General features: G+C 37.6%; 4 protein-coding genes and 1 long non-coding RNA gene across 6 annotated transcripts; 2 read left to right on the forward strand and 3 right to left on the reverse strand.

Moving 5' to 3' along the window:
• The first annotated feature begins 533 nt into the window (after positions 1–533).
• Positions 534–8657, forward strand: LOC149618214 (uncharacterized). 2 transcript variants are annotated; one of them, XM_089855340.1, is made up of 10 exons: positions 534–1482; positions 1949–2148; positions 2229–2690; positions 2791–2970; positions 3341–3646; positions 3813–4108; positions 4506–5943; positions 5977–6721; positions 6953–7492; positions 7969–8657. In XM_089855340.1, the coding sequence occupies exons 1-10, from the start codon at positions 1176–1178 to the stop codon at positions 8397–8399; spliced, it is 4905 nt and encodes a 1634-aa protein (XP_089711466.1). In that variant the 5' UTR covers positions 534–1175; the 3' UTR covers positions 8400–8657. The 2 variants fall into 2 exon arrangements, with proteins under 2 accessions (XP_089711466.1, XP_089711465.1); XM_089855339.1 differs by having other exon boundaries at positions 4506–6721.
• Positions 8658–9055: 398 nt separating this feature from the next.
• Positions 9056–10533, reverse strand: LOC149618215 (uncharacterized). The gene is made up of 6 exons (XM_089854929.1): positions 10297–10533; positions 9782–9852; positions 9589–9699; positions 9466–9510; positions 9363–9398; positions 9056–9292 (listed from the first exon to the last, which is right to left on the reverse strand). The coding sequence occupies exons 1-6, from the start codon at positions 10388–10390 to the stop codon at positions 9170–9172; spliced, it is 480 nt and encodes a 159-aa protein (XP_089711055.1). The 5' UTR covers positions 10391–10533; the 3' UTR covers positions 9056–9169.
• Positions 10534–10793: 260 nt separating this feature from the next.
• Positions 10794–12981, forward strand: LOC149618216 (uncharacterized). Its single transcript, XR_016375327.1, has 3 exons — positions 10794–12250; positions 12321–12411; positions 12775–12981. It is a non-coding gene; the product is annotated as an uncharacterized LOC149618216 (long non-coding RNA).
• Positions 12982–13032: 51 nt separating this feature from the next.
• LOC149618217 (uncharacterized) lies at positions 13033–17261 on the reverse strand. Its single transcript, XM_089854852.1, has 4 exons — positions 17150–17261; positions 13941–14162; positions 13232–13378; positions 13033–13141 (listed from the first exon to the last, which is right to left on the reverse strand). The coding sequence occupies exons 1-4, from the start codon at positions 17195–17197 to the stop codon at positions 13076–13078; spliced, it is 483 nt and encodes a 160-aa protein (XP_089710978.1). The 5' UTR covers positions 17198–17261; the 3' UTR covers positions 13033–13075.
• A 296-nt stretch (positions 17262–17557) lies between these two features.
• Positions 17558–19348, reverse strand: LOC149618218 (uncharacterized). Its single transcript, XM_089855597.1, has 4 exons — positions 19217–19348; positions 18879–19097; positions 18032–18175; positions 17558–17662 (listed from the first exon to the last, which is right to left on the reverse strand). The coding sequence occupies exons 1-4, from the start codon at positions 19262–19264 to the stop codon at positions 17597–17599; spliced, it is 477 nt and encodes a 158-aa protein (XP_089711723.1). The 5' UTR covers positions 19265–19348; the 3' UTR covers positions 17558–17596.
• Between the last annotated feature and the right edge of the window lie 1817 nt (positions 19349–21165).

Below are 21165 nucleotides of genomic sequence, written 5' to 3' on the forward strand. Positions count from 1 at the left end.
TTGCATATATCCCTAAATTTTATTCTTTAAACATAGCCGTGACGTCATTATATATGGGAGGAGAAATGGAGATGCCGAAAGCGAAAATAGTATACACTGTTGGTAATGCGTTCAGGTTGAGATCCAATCTGATTACGGTTGCATAAACCGGTTAGTGTGGTTAGTCGCGCTGAACGAAACATTGAAAACCGTTTAAATCTGACCTATTTCTCCTTTTCATCTCCTAGTTGAGTTAATTGGATGAGGTCCATTCTGATTGGTTGCATAAACTGATTAGTGTCACTGAACGCCTATTTCTCCGTTTTACCTCCCACCCATATGAGTCACTTCAAAGTTGTACATTTATTTTTTAATATGAATGAAAAGAAATAGGTCAATAGTCGTTATTTTTTGGTTTGACCTAAATGAATGAACCTAGGTACCACCGATATTCAAAATTTTAAAACCCATCTGATTAGATCAAATAATATAATTTTTTATTTTAAAAATGAGTAAATTTTAATTCCTTATCCTTCAATAGAGAAAAAAACACATTGTCGTAGTTAAAATTATGAGTGAAATTAACTTAATTTTATCAGTATTCGATTTTCTTTCGCTCGTGTAAGTCGTTCACGCGCTCTCGAGTTTTTATCCCTAAATTTTAATTTAATCATTCATCTCCTCATCGAGAAATAAGGTAAGTAAATTTAAATATTTATTTAATTTAATTATGATTATATAGAACTAGGTTTTGATCGCATTTAGTTTCATTTAAGTAACTTTGTAGTTAATTTTCGAGATAAGATTACTTGACCATCCATGGTGTTTCGTTGTTAGATCAGGTTAGATTAGATCAGGTTGTAGTTTTGTAGCCATGATTTTGCTAGCACTTGTGTGTAGAGAAATTCAGCTTAAAATAAATTTTGTTAATATCTGTATGAAATAGACCATTTTAAAAAAGTCGGGTGTTGCGTCTGGTCTTTGATCATCTTGTTGTCCGGTGGTATGTGGACATGGCTTCAAAGTTACTAGTCTTACTTGGTCCCAATTGTTTCAAGGCATGTTATAAGTCTTAACATAACCTAAGATGCTAGACGCTACCCCCGACTTTTGAAACCAAGATCTATTCTATTATCTAAGTCTTTAGATAATTCTCAATTATTTTATTTGAAACTGTCCCTCCAAGTGTAGATAAGATGGCCACTTCCGCGGACCAAAACATCGCAAATCTTCTGGGTTACGACGAGTTGTCGGTCGTTCTGGGTCTAAGAGAATATTATGAACTTGACCAGAACCGCACTAACACCCATAGCACAAATAAGTCCGACTTGGTCAGCATATTTTACTGCTGGTACAAGAAATCGCGGGAACTTCAACCTTCCTCTAGAAGCGGAAGTGACGATGAGTTTGAACCAACTTGCGCAAGGTACGATGAGGAACTCAGTCCCGACAGCCTGGTTGATATCCAGACCTTAATCAACTCTGTGAACCAAACATTTAAAGGTATGGTAGTTTTGTATTACGAATTTTACCTCGCGAAGTAATGATCTATCCCGCTGCACCTTGCACGTCCTAGAACTTGTAGCGAAGCCCTAGCCACTAAACCTGTTAAGAATGTCCCATTTTAGACGTGTAACACTTCATGGTTATCTCTTACTATCCTTTTATTGAATTTGAAACTTAAAAAAAGCCAACGTTTGTCTTAGGGGTGGTCCCAATGATAATTTAGTGTTTAGTGTCTACATAGACCGGAATCTTTTGGCGGGTGCCAAACCCTTCAAACATAAGAGTAGCTTAAGTACTATCTGATAAGCAACCAAAAAAAATTTCTTTCATCATTAAATTTACCCAAACTTTAAGATAAAGAATAAATTTAGCCCAACTGAAGTTTGTTTTAACAATGACTTCTTATTTGTTTTCTTGATTACACATTTCTCTCGCGTTTGATTTTTTTTTAAATTCTTTGAAGACAAAGCATTCGTTTGCCGCGTGTCAACGGATCCATGTCGTTTCAAGTCGATCGTTACCATCCTTGAAGACCCAACTGTAGAGCATTTCATCGGGCTAATTGTTACCGACTGTACAATCCCGAAGTCGAGGTTTATCCACGGTACCACTATCGCCATATTGAACCCTTGTTTGGTTGAATCTTTCTGGGGTTGTTACGTGGTAAAACAATTAAGTTAATTAAATTTAAATTCGCGAGACACCCACTAATTACATTAATTTTAAATTTCCTTGGTTTATAGCTTCACGTCACTGACGAGAGTAATATCATATTTTTTTCCGACATCGATAAAATAAAGTCACAATTACCTCAGTTGAATTGGAAATCCGATAAGGAAGAAATGGCCAATGAAGACTCGATTCTTTCCAATAACAGCGATATAGACTTCTCAAATGTGTCTCAGCTAGTCCTGGATGAAGTTAACACTCTGCTGGAGGAAGGTGACGTTTATTTCTTGGAGCTCAATTTCGAGAAAGCCTTGAATCTTTACAACATCGCTTGGACGATGTCCCCGAACCATGAGGCAGTACTACGGAAACGAAGTCTTTGTTTCTTCAAACTTGAGATGTACCTGGATTGTTTGAAAGACGCGAAAAAGTACCTGGAAATTCATCCATATGACGCGTTTATGATCGAGACCGTGGCGGTTTCCCTTATACAACTTAAAAGGCTCCAAGATCTGCACGATTTCCTTGTTGAAAAGGTAAGACAAGAATTCATAAATTTAAATATAAATTAGAAATCATTATCTATAAATTTACTTTTCAAAGTACGTCAATAAATTCAAAAAATATTTTAAATAGACTAGCAAAGTTCTGGGTGCACCTGATCCTTCGCCCAAACTAAAGGACCTTTTGAAAGAAATGCGACATCTGTTTCAGCAACGTGAACTGGGACATTATGACATGAAAAAATTATACACATCAGTTAACAAGAATCATAAACTAGTTATCGCGGATTATTACGGTCCCATTGATATACAGGTAAATAGATTCATCTATATTATTACAGACATAAGTTTATAAGATATGTTTCATCCATAAGTATGACACTACCTATAAAAGTTCGTAATGATAGGTGACTTGCAGCTCGAGCTAGTTCGAGAACGATAAGGGAGAATTTGTAGTCCTACACTCGGTGGTGGTTAATTTTGTAGGACTTGCATCTAGTTCCTATTTAGTCCGTACTAAGCCGGTTGTATGTGGACAACAGAGACGCCCATAGACGAGGCTTCAAAGTTCTTTGTTGTCCACATACCGTTCCGTCGTAAGGCCACAAGGTGCTCAACACGCCAGACTCTATTTTACCCCCCAACTTTTGCGTCATGACTAACTTATCCCAAATGCAATTCAGGATGTTGGCGTGAAAGGTCGCGGTGTTGTCTTAACTGAAGACGTGATACCCGGACAATTATTGATGAGCTGCACGCCATTCGCCAGTTGCGTCACGAAGTCGGCCGACTTTAGAACAGGGATGTACTTATTAACCAAGAAAGTCATTGAGGAACTGAATAAGGACCCGGATGCTGGAAAACGCTTATATCATCTGAGCGCCGGAAGAGAAATGGGCTTCTTAAAAGACACTGATGACTGTTCCATTGTGGATTTCGAGAGAATTCGACGTATTTTGTTAATTAATGCAAGCGAAAATTATTTAGAGGTAAGGTTTTGGGGCCAAAGGATAGGGTTATCAAATTGGAATAAAAGTTTTGCGTGTTCAAGGGCTTATTTTGTTGCTTAATAATTGCTTTGTTCATCGATAACAAGATGTTTCTCTTAAATTGAACGCATTAAACGCTCTTTCTTTGTCTATTTTTAATTTGAAGGGCAACGCAAGGATGTACGGGTTATGGATCATGCCCTCCTACATAAATAACGATTGTTACGACTGCAACTGTTTCGTGCAATTGTACGGTAACGTGCGTCAAATCCGCAGCATGAGGGCCTTAAAGAAGGGAGAGGAACTGTTGATATCTTACCGCGAAGTTGGGGAATCCTTGGAAGCTAGACAGGCGGCCGCCAGAAACCAGGATTTCGTTTGCGGTTGTTCTCTTTGCCTTTTTGAAGAAGCTGAAGATCCAGATATTCGCCAAAAGAGAGATTCCGTTTTTGATTCTTTCAGGTTTGGTTTTGCATTCTATCATAAGCTCATAAGCTCATAAGATCTGTTCCATAAGTTAGTCACTGGTTATAAACTGGAGCTTGTAATTTTGAAGTGATTGGAGTAGGGAGGTCATAGATTCTGGGTAAAGCGAGGGAAGCCTGGTGAGGCGCTGTCAAATTTGGGCTTAGTAAGTTCAGACTAAATAGGACCTAGATGGAACTTGGTCCTAGCTGCAAAATTAACCACCATCGAGTGTAGGACTTCGATTCTCGCTTCCGTCGTTCTCCCTCGAACTAGCTCGAGGACTGTAAGACTCTACCGTAGCGTCATACTTATGGGACATATCACTTATAAACTTGGTATTAGTCATGAAGTTGGGAGTTGGGTTTATGTGTAAACTATAATTTTCATGCAGGAGGGGGCAATATCACACCAAAGATGAATTGAAAAGATGCATCAGAAGAATAAGACAGTCTTTCAAGGACAGTCAATCGCCATTTATGGGACAGTACATAAGCCAACCTCTTGTGGTTCTAGGTCATATTTACTTCGAGAAAGGAGATTTTTCCAACGCCGTCCAAATGTACTCTGAGTTTTTAGCCACTTGGGACCAATGCCTAGGTGATATGTGGTTCTTCATAATCAGTTCCGCAGTACGCGGGTTCCTTTGTTTCGTCCATATGAATGACGTGAAAAACGTAGAATTGTGGTATACCATTATAATTGGGCAAGTAGCTTTGGTATTTGGTGCCGCGGATCCTTTGCTCTTGGACGCCATTTGTCCCGATATTAACGAGTCCTTCGCCAGACTCGTCAATAAAGATCTATTCAAAACGGTTGAGGCGTGCGACAAGCTTGATGATATTGAAGTTTGGGATAGCTACGATACTGTGGCTACTGGGGAACTTAGGGTCATTGCCGGGGAAGCTACGGAGATTTTTGATGATTTTCCGGACAGTATTGACGCGAAAACCAACAGTGTTAACGAGGTTAAGAAACTTTTAAGAGAAAATCAAGAAATCGTGGATAAAGTGGTCATGGATGAGCTCACTGCTAATTTAAATACGCGTGATACGCCAGTGATGCATCTTGACCTTCTCTCCTGTGGGCAAATGGTCGCTAGAGGAATGACTTGCGCTGAGGTGAAGGCTGGCTGTTGTGCAAGTGCGGATAATAAGTTAAATGAAAATGACAATGTAAGCCTTGGACAAAGCCGCAAAGCCAGAAAAAACGCCAAAAAGCGTAAAGCCCGTAACGCCAAAAGAGCTCTTGAAGGTCGCGAAGACGCGTCAAGCACTAAAAACAATGGAGAATTTAGCGAAAACTGCGATACTAACATGGATAATAATGTACCACGCGACACTTCGAACGTTTCTAGCGCGGCACCATGCGACACGTCTAACGTTTCTAGCGCGGCAACAAGCGCCCTTAACGTCCCAAGTAACCTTTTAGGACTTTTTAATGAATTTAAAACTGTTTTTAACATTCCTACCGAGTTATCTGCCTATACAGAGACTCCTATAGAGCCTTCTATGGCTACAAACGTTCCGTCAACCTCAACATCGTCGGAAGATGTTCATAAAGCTCTTGAAGACATTGCAAACTTTGTTAATGATTTAGCAAGCTCTTCAACCGCCTTTAAAGCTCTCGAAGACTCTTCTAAACACGGTTCCACTGCTGTCCCAAGCGATCTCGACGATCTTAGAAACTCTACTGGGATTGCACTAGATGTCCTTCGAAACGCCACTGAAAGCTTACTCAGTCACCAGCCAATCATTGATGAGAATGTTTCCAAGGACCTTTCAGACGTTCTCAATGACGTTCCAACCGCAACTGCAACCAGTTGCAGTGACCTTCCAACCGCAACTGCAACCAGTTGCAGTGACCTTCCAAAGGGTACCACAGAAGTGTCGAACGATCCCCCAAACCCTTCAAGCGTTACTAAGTATCACATAAGTGAAAAGATAATTCCGATAAACAACAAACCCGTTAACCCAGCACCAAATGATGTCAGTACCGTCCTAAATACTTATTCACCTCCACCAAAATACTCCGCAGTATGTCCACCCTCAACATCCGACAGTGCAGAAACTGGGAACAAAAATCCACTTCAAACCTCTGTTAATCCTAGTCTGACTTCGGATTCTGAGTTGGAAGAAACTTTCGTTAAAAATCTAAGAAATGAAGCCAATAAGCATTGCGTCCAGGGTGACTACTTAACTGCTATTTCACTGTACACTGGCGTTCTTAAACTAAAACCGGACGACCATGACGTGATGGCCAACAGATCTCTGTGTTATCTACGTATGAGCAAGTTCGCCTTGGCCTTGAATGACGCTAAGGATTGCCTACAATATGATCATTTCCACGAAAAGGGATTGTATCGTGCTGGTAAAGCCTACGTTGAACTTCGCATGTACGATGAAGCGGTGGAGCTTCTAGAAAGAGGGTTGTATATACTCAAAAGCAAGAATTTGACAAACCTCCTCAAAACGGCTAAATTATACCGGGACCAATCCAAATGGGGACATTACGATTTTAGAAAGTTCTACGAATTACTTGGAAAGCCAGGGTCCCTTGATATGGCTGACTACAAAGGACCATTTAGAGCAAAACACGTGGGACACAAAGGTAATTATAATTAATAAGGGTTATTATAGCGCCGGAGTACATGAGTGGAATGGTGGATGGGTGCATGCATCCCTTGTGGGGGCTCAATCAAAATCGTCTGCTCATAGAAGTTACATACATTTTCGGCTCATTCCTTGATTTCCCATAAAACCATCCCGCTCATGAACTTGGGTCCTCCCTTTTAGGAACATCCTGGCTACCTAACTTTAACCAATTTTTGTAATATCACAGGTCGTGGACTGGTAGCAACGCGAGACATTAAGGTGGGTGACCTCCTCGTGTGTTGCAAAGCCTTCTCGAGCGTTTTCGCACCATTTTCAACCGATACCGACACTGGCTTCGCCCAACTCGAGGAACAAATTTTGGAAAGACTCAAGGCCCGTCCTGAGGACGCCCATCAATTGTACGAACTCTGGGCTGGACCCGAAATGGGCTTCATAAGGGCTGACAGCGACCATCAAGTTTATTCCATCATCGACCTGCCAAGAATTCGCAATATTATCAAGTACAATTGTGTCCAGGAAACCCTTCCAGCAGCGAAACGTTACGCTATTTTTATCGCGCCTTCGTTCATAAATAACGATTGCTACGATACCAATTGTGCATTGACGATTTTTGGTGACGCGTGTCAAATCAGGGCCATCAAACCCATAAAACGAGGAGAAGAATTGCTACTGCATTACAGCTGCTACCGTATATGCCTTAAAGATTTCGTATGCCAATGCCAGCATTGTTCGTACGAAGCCCGAGAGAAACCCAATGTTCTCATAGGTAAACAAAACAATTACAAACATGGCACCTATTCTAGGCCTACACCACCTTAATTTTAGAAATGGTCTAAAAATGCAACTGCATTTATAAGTGCACTCGGAGATAGATTTAATTTTAGAAGTAGGAGTAGATAACGGTTAGTTTTTACTTCAGTTATTCCGACTCATAGCCCACCCAGTATAGAGCCCTAGCTCTCTCCCACCAACACGTAACGAAAAATTTAAATTATCTTATTGGCTGACTTAAACTACGTTTTGATGACGTTGCTGACGGGGACGGCGAAAAATACCTAATTCCTTTTTACCTCTGTCGCTATGACCCACCGACTCTTCTTTCATACCCCCTCCCCCGTCCCGGGGAAGGGGGGTCCGGGACTTTGACGCATGCCCTTATATTACTCTGTTCTCCATTCCTACTTCTAAAATCAAATCTATCCCTGGTACACTATATAAGGTTGTTTTTTCTCCAAATTCTAGCTAAACGCCAGTTGGTGATGAAGCTTAATGGAGATTATAAAACCGAAGAGGAATTCAAAGAGGATATTTGCCGAGTTCAGGAACTGTGTACCGAACCGCGATTTAGGGATTATTACCTGCCGATAGCTTTTTGCAAGTTGGGTAAACGATACGCTCATTTGAAACAATGGGACAAGGCTACAGAAGTCTTGAAGGAGTTACTGGAGGATTGGGAACGTTTTGGTGGCGATCGAGGAAGCGTTTTTGTCGACGCAGCGGCGGAAATGTGCAGAGTTTCTGTACTAAAAAGTGACCTTCTTGAAGCCAGGAGATGTAAAAAGGAGTTCGTGAATCATATCACTAGGTTGTTTGGTTCAACATCCATGGATTATATTAGAGCTACAACACCTGGATACGAAACTATGATCGAGTTAATCGATAGAAAATCTTGAATTATTTTAAATTCAATTGGAAGTATAATTTTAATAGCGGCTTAATAATAAGCCAGGACTCTGCGAAAATCGGACCCGAAGATTCTTTGGAATGTGACGCTAATAATAAACTAACCAATGAGGGGCCGTCATCAAAATATATATATTTTTAAAGAAAATTATAAGTATTTACTATTTTATACTAGATTATCTATACATGTACTAGATATAGCAGATGCATTTCTATAAATGAAAAATAAAGAATTCAATTTTATTTTATTTACGGTGCTGTTGGAATTTTTTTTTGAAAGTTTAATAACTTTAGTATTATATACTTCTGATTGTTCGGTTTGTTTGTTACTTGAATTCCGAACATTTTCATTGTTTTTGAAGCCAACATTGACATTCAGGGGTTTTATATCTAATGTTAAGCCTACCAGCCCCTGTAGAGTTGTTTACATAGTAATACACCGGTGTATTCAGGGTGAAGTCGCAATATAGGGGCCATAGAAATAACATTGATTTGAAATCGCCTCAACTAAGTCTGTTCTTTAAGCCCCATTTCTACTCTTTCGAACGATACCAATAACTTTGAGTTACAACAATTAGGGCTTAAGCATATGATTAATTAGCATCTCATTAAGTCACACATACATTGTGTTCTTTTAAACAATACTTGAAAGAAAAAACAGAACTAGATATTGAAAGAACGACACTAGAAAACATATTTATTTGCATTTTGTTTTGCTTAACTAACAGATACAATTATTTTCTTTTTTAAATTGATATATTTAAATCACCGTATCGATGTTCAGAACTGCTTTAGCGGTTTCGGAAGCTTGAGCGGTTTCGAGGACTGAACGTCTTGAACGACCACTTGAAAGACGAGAGGTAACCAGATCACGAATGCATTGCTGTGTTAAAATTAAAGATAATTAAATTTCAAAGTTAAATCTTCCAAGATTTAAATATTCTAAATTATACCTGAGATTTTTGGATACCTTCAGCGATACCGGAAATCTATTTTTGAAACCAAAACGAAAACAAATTGTAACATTTCAAAATGGAATTTAACACTTTCACGTACCATGCCCAAAATCTCTTGTTGATTTTCCATAACGCAGCGTTGTATCTAAATTAATATTAATTAATTTCCCATAGACAAAGGTCTGTACATTACTAATTAATATTTATTTTTAATTTTATTTACCCTTGGCATTGCTCGGTTCAAATTGTCGATGTTAGTGCAAGTGGCTCTGATATGACTGGCCTTATCCATACCGGTTGCTTGTTGAAGACAATTTCTTGAAATCTCATTGAACTTTACAATTAAATTAAACGCAAAACTTTAATTAATAAATTGTTCAGGGGAATCTAATTAGAGAATATGAAGGTAAACGTACTCTTGGTGGGTAGTTTTCGGTCTCGCATGCCACCATATTGTCAATCAAATCGGGGTTTTGACGAATGAATTCTAAAAAGAACAAATTTAAAACCAATTGGTTTTTCAAATTTACATATTCTCAACAAAATTACTTTAATTTAATTTTAATTTTAATCATAATCATTAGTTAAATTAATCCATTCCTGATTGTTAATTAGATTAAGTAACGTTATAAATTAAATTAAATAAAATAGGGTCGTAATAAACATCGTAGATTAAATATAATTTAGTTGATGTTTAAAATTAAATCAGATTTTCATAAACACCAATTTATTTAAACATAATTAAAGTGCCACTATAACTTAATTTGATGGATGATTACGCAATTCTCCTTATTTAAAACTATAATTAATATTAATAATATAAATAAATAAATAAATAGAGGTATGTAAATGAAAACTATCAATATCAAGATTGGCTATTGTGGTCAAATCTATCAATATCTAGATAGGCTATTGTGGTCAAATATCTTACGACATCCTTGCTCGATAGGGTCAGGGTTAGCGTCAACTTGAAGGCTGCAAAAAGCGGCGAACAAAACTACGGTGAAACACAGAAGAGAATTCATCTTGAAACGTTTTCGATCACGAATTGAAACTAATTTGAAGAAAGACTTCTACACCTCGCCTTTTTATTCAATGATCCTGACCTAGAAACAATCGCGATAAGAGATTTCACTTAGTTACTTGAAAACGTTTTAACCCGATACTATAAGTAACCTAACGGCGATAAATACGATAAAAATCAAATACCAACCAGGGATAGATTTAATTTTAGAAGTAGGAATGGAGAACAGAGTAATATCTGGGCGCGCGTCAAAGTCCCGGACCCCCTTCCACGGGACCAGGGGGGGGGGTATGAAAGAAGAGGCGGGTCATAACGACAGAAAAATTTCCTGTTTTTCGCCGTCCCCGTCAGCAACTAAATCATAACGTAGTTTAAGTGAGCCAGCCAATAAGATAATTTAAACTTCTCGTTACGTGTTGAAGGGAGGGGCTCTATGCTGGTCTGAAGTAAATACTAACCGTTCTCCATTTCCGCTTATAAAATCACATCTATCCCTGCAAATACACTATTATAAATGTGTTTACGACTGCAGGCATGCATATGACTATGGTTTTAGAGATGGTACGTGAGTGTCATACTTAATGTTAACATATTACTTATACCAATTTCCAATAACAGATAACTAAATAAATTATTATTTCCTCGTCGGGGTTGTAATATGATCCGCTAGTAGATTAATTCTATACGCAATAATAACAAATCTATCCAATGTGCTAAGATACTATAAACACTCGCTACTTCCTCAGATTAAAATATATAAAGCAATTAAATTTTTAATTAACGAGCCTTAAGTCCGGAAAACGGATATAACTAAATAAATTTAATATCAATTAAACTCTAATTAATTAATTAATTAGTAAGGAATTAAACGTAGTTTGAAACAGTGTAATATTAAAGTAGTTACGCAATTATAGATAACGTTACGACGTGACCTCTGATAAGGTCATTTGGCACTAGATTTCCTGATTTAGTTGGCAAACTTAATATTCTGTGGTTTCTAAAAGAAGTTTCCGTTGATAAGCAAAAGTAAAACTTAACTCTTTTAGATTCGTTCAGATTAAAAATGCTGACCTCGAGCATTAATTTTTTTTATTATTATTATTATCAGGGATGGGTTTAATTTTAGAAGTAGGAATGGAGAACGGAACGGTTAGTATTTACTTCAGTTATTCCGACTCATAGCCCACCCAGTATAGTATAAAGCCCCTCCCTCCAACACGTAATGTAACGAAAAGTTTAAATTATCTTATTGGCTGGCTCAGTTTTAAACTACGTTTTGTTGACGTTGCTGACGGGGACGTCGAAAAATAGTGACGTAATTCCTTTTTACCTCTGTCGCTATGACCCTCCCGCCTCTTCTTTCATACCCCCCCCCCCCCGTCCCGTGGAAGGGGGATCCGGGACTTTGACGCGCGCGCCCAGATATAACTCTGTTCTCCATTCCTACTTCTAAATTTAAATCTATCCCTGATGGTGGAAATAGTCTATAGAATTCGGGCAAAAACTTAATTAAAATAGTGTTATTGAAATTAAACACGGTGGAAAAACATAACAATCAATCGTATGAGTAAGGACACGTAGTGGTAATGTATGGGTTTGTACCTGACAACTATATTTTCATAACTGATAAACCGGCTATAGTCGGAAATTCCATATAATTTCGTTGGGGAAATTTTGGGTAATAAAATTATTTTGTGATAGCTGACATATTTACGGTATGCTGGGGAAACCTTTGACAGGATAATTATTTTTTCTAGCACGTGTGTACGTTATACCATCCGGTATTTAAACCAGTACCTGGTTTGGTGTAGCATCAGTATACCAGCTTTAAATTGAACATTCAGTACGTTCATTATTCCGAGTAAGTTGAATTTTCAATTTAATACTGTAGATAAAGTGGTTGTAATTTAATGAATAATTTGGGTGTTTAGAATATCGTGAAGAACATGCGTTTCACTTTGGGAATTTGCGTAGTTTTTTTGATGGTTGTTCATCAAATATCAAGTGCTAGAAATGGCGACAGTATGTATTTATATCTAATAGACATATTACAGGCAGTGTATTTCAGTTCTTGTTATTTTTGAGTCTGGTTGATGTGTTGACCTGTGACCTTTGGTTTTCTTAAGACTACACAAACATTGATAGGAATTAAGGTATGTGGACAACAAAGTCGTCGTTTAAATTAAAATATGGCTTCAAACATTTAGGATTTCTGCATTGCAACTTTGAAGTCCTCTCAAATTAGCGTCTTTGCAACACATACCGTTTTATCAATGTTCTGTTGTAACCCTAAATAGAGCAGACGATACTGAGCCACGTCCCCTTATGTGAAAACGGTCTGTCTGTGTGTCCAATTGGGGTTAACCATCTCATTTTTTAACGCAGAATGCTATGAAGATAAAGGCTGCCAATGTCAAGTTGACAGTCCTGGACCTCCAATAACCACTACCATTGCGAAAGGCGCATGCGGTCAGTGTTTTTCCAATCCTGCAATTGGCAAATGTTGCAACTGCCCTATCGCTTAATTAATTTTATGTACAGTTCCACTGACAAAATGCAATATAAGATTAAATAAATTTAAAAAAATTCAAATTTTGTATTGGATTTTTACTGCAAAACTTAAGGGAAGATAAATACACCGGATTTGTTTAGTTGTGTAAATATTTATTTCATGAAAAACAACATTCTACATCCCTTTGAAAGAGAGAAAAGCCGTAACTCCATGCGTCAGGGCTCCGATGATGCCAAATGACTAGATATTAAAATAAAAGAAAGCAAATAGTGGACTTTGTGTAAAGAGTATGTACCAATTTGGCATAAATTAGTTTATTGTGAAACGTACACTGGCAGTCCTCATTATGTTGATGTTCTTCGGGATAACAGTAACACCAGCAGCCTTCGCGTTGGACATAGTATCCTCGATAAGAATTAGAAAGGAAACACTAGATCCAAAGTATATGAGAGCAGTAACAATTTGCTTGGCTTGAAACTGGAATGTTAAAATTATTATTTTAATTAGTTTTGTTTGAATCGGCTAAGTAATATACAGGGTGTTCGTCCAAAAAGGAAGGGGTAATTATGGAAGCGAAGTATTGTACATGAGTTGGATGCGTGGATGGCTCTATGGGAAATCAACTGAATTTTGAGGTGTCAAAAATGTTAAATGTAACTTCCAAGACCAGTCCTTAGATTTTGATTGAACCCCCACAAGGGACGCATGCACCCCCTAACCCACAAGTTATTATTGAATATTGGAGAAGTGTTTTCTGATTGGATGACCCCCATCATCATATTTAGCATTGTGTGTCCTGATTCTTAAGGGGTTCATTCAATCATAAACACTTCTCCAATGTTCATTCGTAACTTGTGGGTTAGGGGGTGCATGCATCTCTTGTGGGGGCTCAATCAAAATCTAAGGGCTGGTCATAGAAGTTACATTTAACATTTCATCGATTCACTCAAAATTCAGTTGATCTACTCATGTAAATACATCGGTCCTATAATTACCCCAACCTTTTTTAGAACACACCACCATGTATTGTAAAGTATACCAATTTCATTTTCAAAATAGAAGACTCGTCGCCAATGAACGATGTTATAACAGAGATGACGTGAAAGATCAATGATGCTCCGGCCATGATAAGCAGACAGATTCCGCTGGTTACCATACCAAAGTTGTAATTTCCTTTCTGAGCTGGTATTTTATTACCCTTGTAATCTTTTGTTTGAGTGCCAACATCGGCAATGCAACCGATGATAATTGCGGCCACCACCTGCAACAAAACATTTACTATTTTACTCGTCGCTTATCGCCACAAGTTCATAAGGTATGTTCCATCCATAAGTTTGTCACTGGTAACTTAGAAACTGGATGGAGCTTGTAATTTTGAAGTGATTGAAGTATGTCATAGATTCAGGGTAAAGCGACGTACGCCTGGTGAGTGGGGCGCTGCTGTTAAATTTGGGCTTAGTAAGTTCAGACTAAATAGGACCTAGATGGAACTTGGTCCTGCAAAATTAATTAACCACCGCAATTCTCTTAAGAAATCAGTTTATGAATCATGAACTATTTTCCCACCTGTCATGATTTAGGAATTTTCAATAATACTTGATTCTTGCGCAATATTTAAAGGTATTTGCGAACTAGATAAAAAACAAGTTGGGAAAACCAAAATATTACCTCTCCGAGTCAAGACGACTACTTACAAACTTATTTACCCAGATATGGAAATGTTTCTTAAGTTAAAATTTATGAAATATTAAAGCAGTATGCAAAGCATAGCAAATATACTGTAAATCAGACGACATTTTACATCCAATAATGATATACTTGTACACATTAAAATCATCCGATGGGGGAAAAACGGGAAATGAAGAGATAAAACTTTGGAGAGATATATACCTTTACCTGTTTGTAAAGGCCCAATTTTCTACTCCTCAACTGTATGCTCTATATGTTCAAAGCCATATTCACAACAGGGTTGCCATGTTCTCGCGTGATCAACTGGTTTCACGCCAATTAAATAGCTATAGTCCCATAGAGCTATTTGTATTAATTCCTCCATAGTTTTTTCGCCAAGCTGAGAACTACGCGTTTTACGTCACGTTATCCAAAAAGCCGACTATTTTCTTTGAAGACCGCGCTAGCTCAGCGCTAAACACCGTGACGTCAAAATTCAAAAACAAAATCCCGTTATGCTAACAGCGCTGGGCTCTGCTGAACGCGGCCCAGATTTCCACCATGATTATAAAATCTAAGCCTAATTATTTAAAAGTGTATTTAACTTTCGGCTCACTCTGAACCGTTAATGTCTCTGCATTACAGAAACGAAAACCAAACCCAAGCGTTTACTTTTTGGTTCACTAAGCCTATTGAAAACTAAAAGTTCATTTGACCAATATAGTAGCGTTGTGCTTGTATTCACTTAAGAAAGGATTATGCTATAAACAGATGTAGTATAGCTTAAGTAATATATAATATTCCATTTTAAATAATAATATTAAAAAAAATCTTTGGAATATCAAAATGAAATAGAGCTTTAAAGCTACAAAAGTACTAAATGCAGCATAATTACGAAAAATATTTCCACATATTCACTTTATATTAAGGATAAAGGGAATATTATGGTTCTGTAGGATTTCTTTACAAATCAAAACAAAACGAACTTTTAACGCAGCGCACTACTGTAACAACGGACGGACACACACAGACAAAACATGGACTGCTTTTTAACTCTTTCCGTATTAATTTTGAATTGTGAAACAAGATTATCTTAAATATTAAAATAAATATAATTAATATTTAATATTTTCTTCGTTAGTTATTCGCCTTATTGAACGTTACATCGTTTTAAAAAAGAACAATTAAACATTCTTGAGAGACTTGACTAATATTGGCGTTTGAAATGAAGCATACGCCGGTTGCTTCGCCTTAATAAAATAGGTAGTATATAAGGGTGTCGAACTACAGCTAAAAGCAAGAACAACCGCAATTGCGAAAACCTATCGTGGACAACCCACCCTAGGGAGGCTAGACGTTTCTCGTAACCCTAGCTGATCGCCGCGAATGTCTTAAACCAAACGATGACGATGGAGTAGAAGCCAGGTGTACAGACTGGTGTCCAAGTGGAATGGACAAAAACAAAGACCAGAAGATGGTGGTGTTAGAAGCCAGTGTGTACAGACTGGTGTCCATGTGGGATGGACAATGACCAGAAGATGGTGGTGTTAGAAGCCAGTAAGTACAGACTGGTGTCCATGTGGGATGGACAAAAACAAAGACCAGAAGATGGTGGTGTTAGAAGCCAGTGTGTTCAGACTGGTGTCCATGTGGGGTGGACAATGACCAGAAGATGGTGGTGTTAGAAGCCATTAAGTACAGACTGGTGTCCATGTGGGATGGACGAAGATCAAAAGATGGTGGTGATTAGAAGCCAGTAAGTACAGACTGGTGTCCGTGTGGGATGGACAAAGACCAGAAGATGGTGGTGTGAGAACTCAAGTAGAGGAGCCATTTCCGTGACTGTGAAAGCAGTTCGGAAATGGCGAACACGTTTGCTCCGATTTGGAAACTGCGAACGCGGTCACGTGGGTGTAACAACAGACAGACACACACGATCGTTACAGAACCTCTCCGTGACATACGTCACTCGGAGAGGTAACAATTAACCTATCATTGTGGCATTGGTGTTATCTCTATCTTATCTAAGGTTACTCAATCTCCTCTGTTCACTTAGGGAATATTTTCATCCCCTATGAGGTAAAACATGACGTATTAATCCGCTATAACGCCTTTATCTATTGACACTTCAAATTGAACAGATGCACTCGATATGTCCGTTTTACGAAATTCTGAAAACGCCTACGACACAATTCTTAGTATTTAAAGTGAATTTTAATAACTAATCATGGTAAAGCAAGCGTTACTTAAAGACAGACAGAGAAAGGCAGTTTTTTTTTCTTGTTATAAGGTATTCAAAAGGCTCATCTAATATGGGTGAAAATTGTGCAAAGGACCTATAATTAGCCTCTCTTTTTGGAGGAAAACCCAATATATTTAGATATAAAATTTCAATAGAATTTAAGAATTACTATTAAGTTTTACACCAGTACTATAATAAGAAATAAAAATTGAAAAATAGGTCAGGAGGTTTTGTCTGAATTTGACTGAAGTAACTTAAGTTAATTAGTAAACGAAAAATATTATTTTTAATTAAACTATTAATTAACAAATTAATTTAGAAATAATTGATGAACTCACGATATTAACGATGGTTAGAATTCCGCTTTTGGTTGAAATCAGAGACATTTTGAAAATGGAAAAGTCTAGCGTTACTTTCTAGGATATGCACCTAAAATGTCCGAAGGAGAAATAGGACTCGTCAAATCTCTCATATCACTTTTTATATTAAGCTTTCAAAAATTATCAGCGTTTTTGGGCGAAGTTTACCTCAATACCTGATAAGAAACGCCCCTTTTACCTAATTGTTTCGAAAGTTTGTTGTACCAGGTGTTGTGTTTTTATCCAAATGTACTTAAAATATTGATAAGTTTGTCACTGGTTACAAACCGGAGCTTGTAATTTTGAAGTGATTGAAGTAGGCCATAAATTGAGTTACCCATTGCACGCCTGGTGAGGTTAACTTAAACCAAGGAAAATACACCAAACTTGTTTACTTTTAATGTATATTTTATTAAAATGAGCATTCTACAATCCTTTAAAAGCGAGAAAAGCCGTAACTCCATGCGTCAAGGCTCCGATGATTCCAAATGACTAGATATGAATAAAAGAAAGAAATCTCCTTAAAATCAAAATTCTAAAGAAGCACCCTGTATGGTTTTGTAACGATAATTTAAGAAATCATTCGATCCCCTATAGACCATTTCGACGCCATATTTAAGAGGGAAAAACATGGGGGTAAAACTTTGCCTTCCATCTCGCTTTTTGGCGCCTGCGCTATAGCCTTTTTGTATTTATCATGAGATTGCGCATGCGCGGAGACGGATGGCAATGTTTGTACGTCCCAATACTGAGGGATGCCTATACCACCCCTTTTTTACGTCGAAAAGGTCTATTAAGAAGATGCAGTGGTAGTTTAAAACTTATTCAAATTTAAAGAAATGGGCGTATGACAAAACGTACACTGGCAGCCCTAAAAACATGGAAGATTTTCGGTATATCCACGCCAGCCTTCTTGAAAGGAGACGCGTTAAATTCGACGAAAACTAGGAAGGTAACACTCGATCCAAAGTAAACGAGTGCGATAACAATTTGCTTGAGTTGGAACTGAAATTTTAAAAATAATGGTTCAAATATTACACAAATAAATTAATTTTTGTAAAGATATTGTAGCTTGAAGGAGAGAGAGAGAGATGGAGTATGTATAACGTCGCCTCTGTACCCTCAACTACGGAACACCACCGTAATCCTCCCAGCATGGACGAACCAATACTGAAGGACGGATGGCAGACGGAGAAAGTTTAAAAATACTTGTTAATTCACCTTCTAGCGGCAGATAGTAGCAAACCGGATAGTGTGGGGCATAAGGGGGAATCAACGTTCTAACGAGTGAAGCAGCTAAAGTCTTATTTTGTCTAGATGGCGCTAGCTTTTTCCGGGATTTGACTCGGTATTTTTCATAACCCCCCCTCCATTTTGGGGCTGAAAAGGGGAAGTAAGCTTAACATTGGTTGTTTAGTCGCTTAGTATGGGGCTCTATGGGCTGCCATCGGTCCTTTAGTATTGGTTAGTCCATGCTCCCAGCATCCTCAGTAACGTTTAGTTAGGGTCGTAAATAACGCCCTCTCTGTATTAAAAATAGAAGCTAGTTCTGATACAAATGCAATGGTGCTACGCGGCAGCACTTAAAGCACTTAACAATCGCCTATATACGGAAGGATAGAGGCGTGCGCGAGGAACACTGGGATAGTTTCATTGCGTGTCCACTCCATCTTACCTCATTTCTCCCTGATTTTAGGATATACTATACCAATTTTGTTTTCAAAATGGAGGGCTCGTCACCCAAGAACGTTGAAATTATCGCGACGATGTGAAAGATGAATGAAGAGCACGCGATCACAAGCAAACTGACCGCGCTGGTAAACGAGTTGAATGGATAAGTGCCTTTTACTCCCGCTGAGACACCTTCCATTATTTCCGTTACAATCCCTTCATTGGCAATGCAACCAATGATAATTAAAGCTATCAACTGCGAGAAAACGTTTACAATTATACTCGAATTAATTTTTAAACGAAAAATATAATTTTTTAAAATTAAATTAAATTAATATAATTAACATTTAATATAGAAATTATCCATGAACTCACGATATTAACAATGCTTAGAATTCCTGTTTTGCTTGAAAACAGAGTCATTTTGAAAATGGAGGAGTCTAACCTTACTTCCAATATGTCTAAGAGATGGACCGAGAATGTCCAGATGCAAATAAGAACTCTTCTAGTCTTGCAAATATCTCTTTCAAAATATAAGTGATTTTAGTCGAAAGTTACCTTTTCTAGATCCGATAAGAAACACTCCTTGTACGAAATTTCTCAAGAGATCTTGCTGTACAGGGTGTTAATACTACGACCAAGAAGGTAAGTATATAGAAACTGGATTGAAAATTAGTCTATAAGGAATACATACAGCTGCTAGGAATAATTGTGTATCCACCCTTTTGAATCAACGTATTTAAGTGCGAATTTGTGGGAGGAGCTAACTTGACTAGTCATTATATAGGACAAAATTGACCCATAGCGAATTAATATTCTCATTGACTGTTGCACCTTGCATGCCTGGGACCTTGCCAATGAAATTTCAGTTATAAAGACGATTACCAGAATTGTAAGTAGTAAGTTCTCAAACCCGGTATACCCACAAACCCCGAATTTATATAAATGGGACATAATTATTCCAATTAGTTGTGTATATTCCTGGTCTATAGGTAACTATGGAATTAGCTCTAGACAACACCCTGTATCTGCCCGGATAAGAATACGAAAATACCGAGTCTGGATTAAAATGAAGAACACTTGAGATGTATTTCCACAGCCGGTAAGTTTTAGTTTGTTAGTGCAATAGTTTTAGTTACTAGGCCTGCAAGTGCAATAGTGTTTCTAAATAAAGTGCAATAGTTCTTAGTATAAGTGCAATAGTTTTTATATGTCGTAAATTTTACTTTTCTCCTAAACAAATGAAAGTGGTCAGGAAAAAAATGATATGAAACAGTCAGGGAAAAAATAATATGAAATAGTCAGGGAAAACAATCAGGGAAAAAATGATATGAAATAATCAGGGAAAATATGATATGAAACAGTCAGGAAAAATGATGTGAAACTGTCAGGGAAAACCTGAAAAAAAAATCAGATTTAAAATTTTTGCAATGAAAAATGTGTAATGGCAAGGCTGTAATCATTAATGTTAATTTTTTAATAGTTGTTGGGTCCTTTTAGTAAATGATTACTACGTACGCGTGTTTCGTGTTGTTACGAAGCGCATGGGCGGGATCGTGGCGTAGTTTTTCCCGCCTTCTCGATAAACGACTGATAAGCTAAAAAATATGCCCCCGAGAAAGAACTATAATTAAAATTTACCAACTCCTATAACGTTATAGAAAAAAAAATACATTTTTAATTTTATAGCCATTTTAGACCGTCTTCATCAACGTCAAAGCTAATGAATTGGGTCTCCGGTTGTCTGTAATCTAATCTCTTCCCAATGCGAACAAGGCGTAAGACTCATGCTACAGTATCTTTTGATAAGGTAAATTTGTAAACCACATTTATTGTACAACCAATCCAACTTGTTTATGGATAAATTTAAACAGAGTGGTTTAGCTATTTGAGTTGGAAGTAATCATACTACTATCTAGTAGTTTTCCCCTATTCACGCTAATATCTAGTAGTTTTCCCCTATTCACGCTAATATCTAGTAGTTTTTCCCCCACACCTACTATTTTCTAGTAGTTTTCCCTCTTTACCTACTAATATCTAGTTGTTCTCCCACTATAACTACTATTATCTAGTAGTTTTTCCCCTAAACCTACTAATATTTAGGAGTTTCCCCTGCATCTACTAATATCTAGTAGTTTTCTCCCTATATCTACTGATATCTAGTAGTTTTCCCCTATACATACTAATATCTAGTAGTTTTCCCCTATTCATACTAATATCTAGTAGTTTTTCCCTTATAACTACTAATATCTAGTAGTTTTTCCCTTATAACTACTACTATCTAGTAGTTTCCCCCTATACCGACTATTACTTGAACACACGAG

Source organism: Phalangium opilio, unplaced genomic scaffold (genome assembly GCF_054372755.1).
Source record: "Phalangium opilio isolate 3A_F unplaced genomic scaffold, DU_Popi_V2 ptg000209l_1, whole genome shotgun sequence".
NCBI lineage: Eukaryota > Metazoa > Arthropoda > Arachnida > Opiliones > Phalangiidae > Phalangium > Phalangium opilio.

What these genes read in the sequence shown, in the direction of transcription:
- LOC149618214 (XM_089855339.1), top strand. Translation starts at nt 1,176, where the DNA reads ATGGCCACTTCCGCGGACCAAAACATCGCAAATCTTCTGGGTTACGAC. An exon ending in ACGATTTCCTTGTTGAAAAG is followed by an intron (nt 2,691 to 2,790) that starts GTAAGACAAGAA and finishes TATTTTAAATAG; the next exon opens with ACTAGCAAAGTTCTGGGTGC. An exon ending in GAAACCCAATGTTCTCATAG is followed by an intron (nt 7,493 to 7,968) that starts GTAAACAAAACA and finishes TCCAAATTCTAG; the next exon opens with CTAAACGCCAGTTGGTGATG.
- LOC149618215 (XM_089854929.1), bottom strand. Translation starts at nt 10,390, where the DNA reads ATGAATTCTCTTCTGTGTTTCACCGTAGTTTTGTTCGCCGCTTTTTGC. An exon ending in CCCTATCGAGCAAGGATGTC is followed by an intron (nt 9,853 to 10,296) that starts GTAAGATATTTG and finishes TGTTCTTTTTAG; the next exon opens with AATTCATTCGTCAAAACCCC. An exon ending in AACAAGAGATTTTGGGCATG is followed by an intron (nt 9,399 to 9,465) that starts GTACGTGAAAGT and finishes TTTCAAAAATAG; the next exon opens with ATTTCCGGTATCGCTGAAGG.
- LOC149618217 (XM_089854852.1), bottom strand. Translation starts at nt 17,197, where the DNA reads ATGTCTCTGATTTCAACCAAAAGCGGAATTCTAACCATCGTTAATATC. An exon ending in CTATTTTGAAAATGAAATTG is followed by an intron (nt 13,379 to 13,940) that starts GTATACTTTACA and finishes TTAACATTCCAG; the next exon opens with TTTCAAGCCAAGCAAATTGT. An exon ending in ACATAATGAGGACTGCCAGT is followed by an intron (nt 13,142 to 13,231) that starts GTACGTTTCACA and finishes TTTAATATCTAG; the next exon opens with TCATTTGGCATCATCGGAGC.
- LOC149618218 (XM_089855597.1), bottom strand. Translation starts at nt 19,264, where the DNA reads ATGACTCTGTTTTCAAGCAAAACAGGAATTCTAAGCATTGTTAATATC. An exon ending in TTCTAAGCATTGTTAATATC is followed by an intron (nt 19,098 to 19,216) that starts GTGAGTTCATGG and finishes GTTTTCTCGCAG; the next exon opens with TTGATAGCTTTAATTATCAT. An exon ending in ATGTTTTTAGGGCTGCCAGT is followed by an intron (nt 17,663 to 18,031) that starts GTACGTTTTGTC and finishes ATTCATATCTAG; the next exon opens with TCATTTGGAATCATCGGAGC.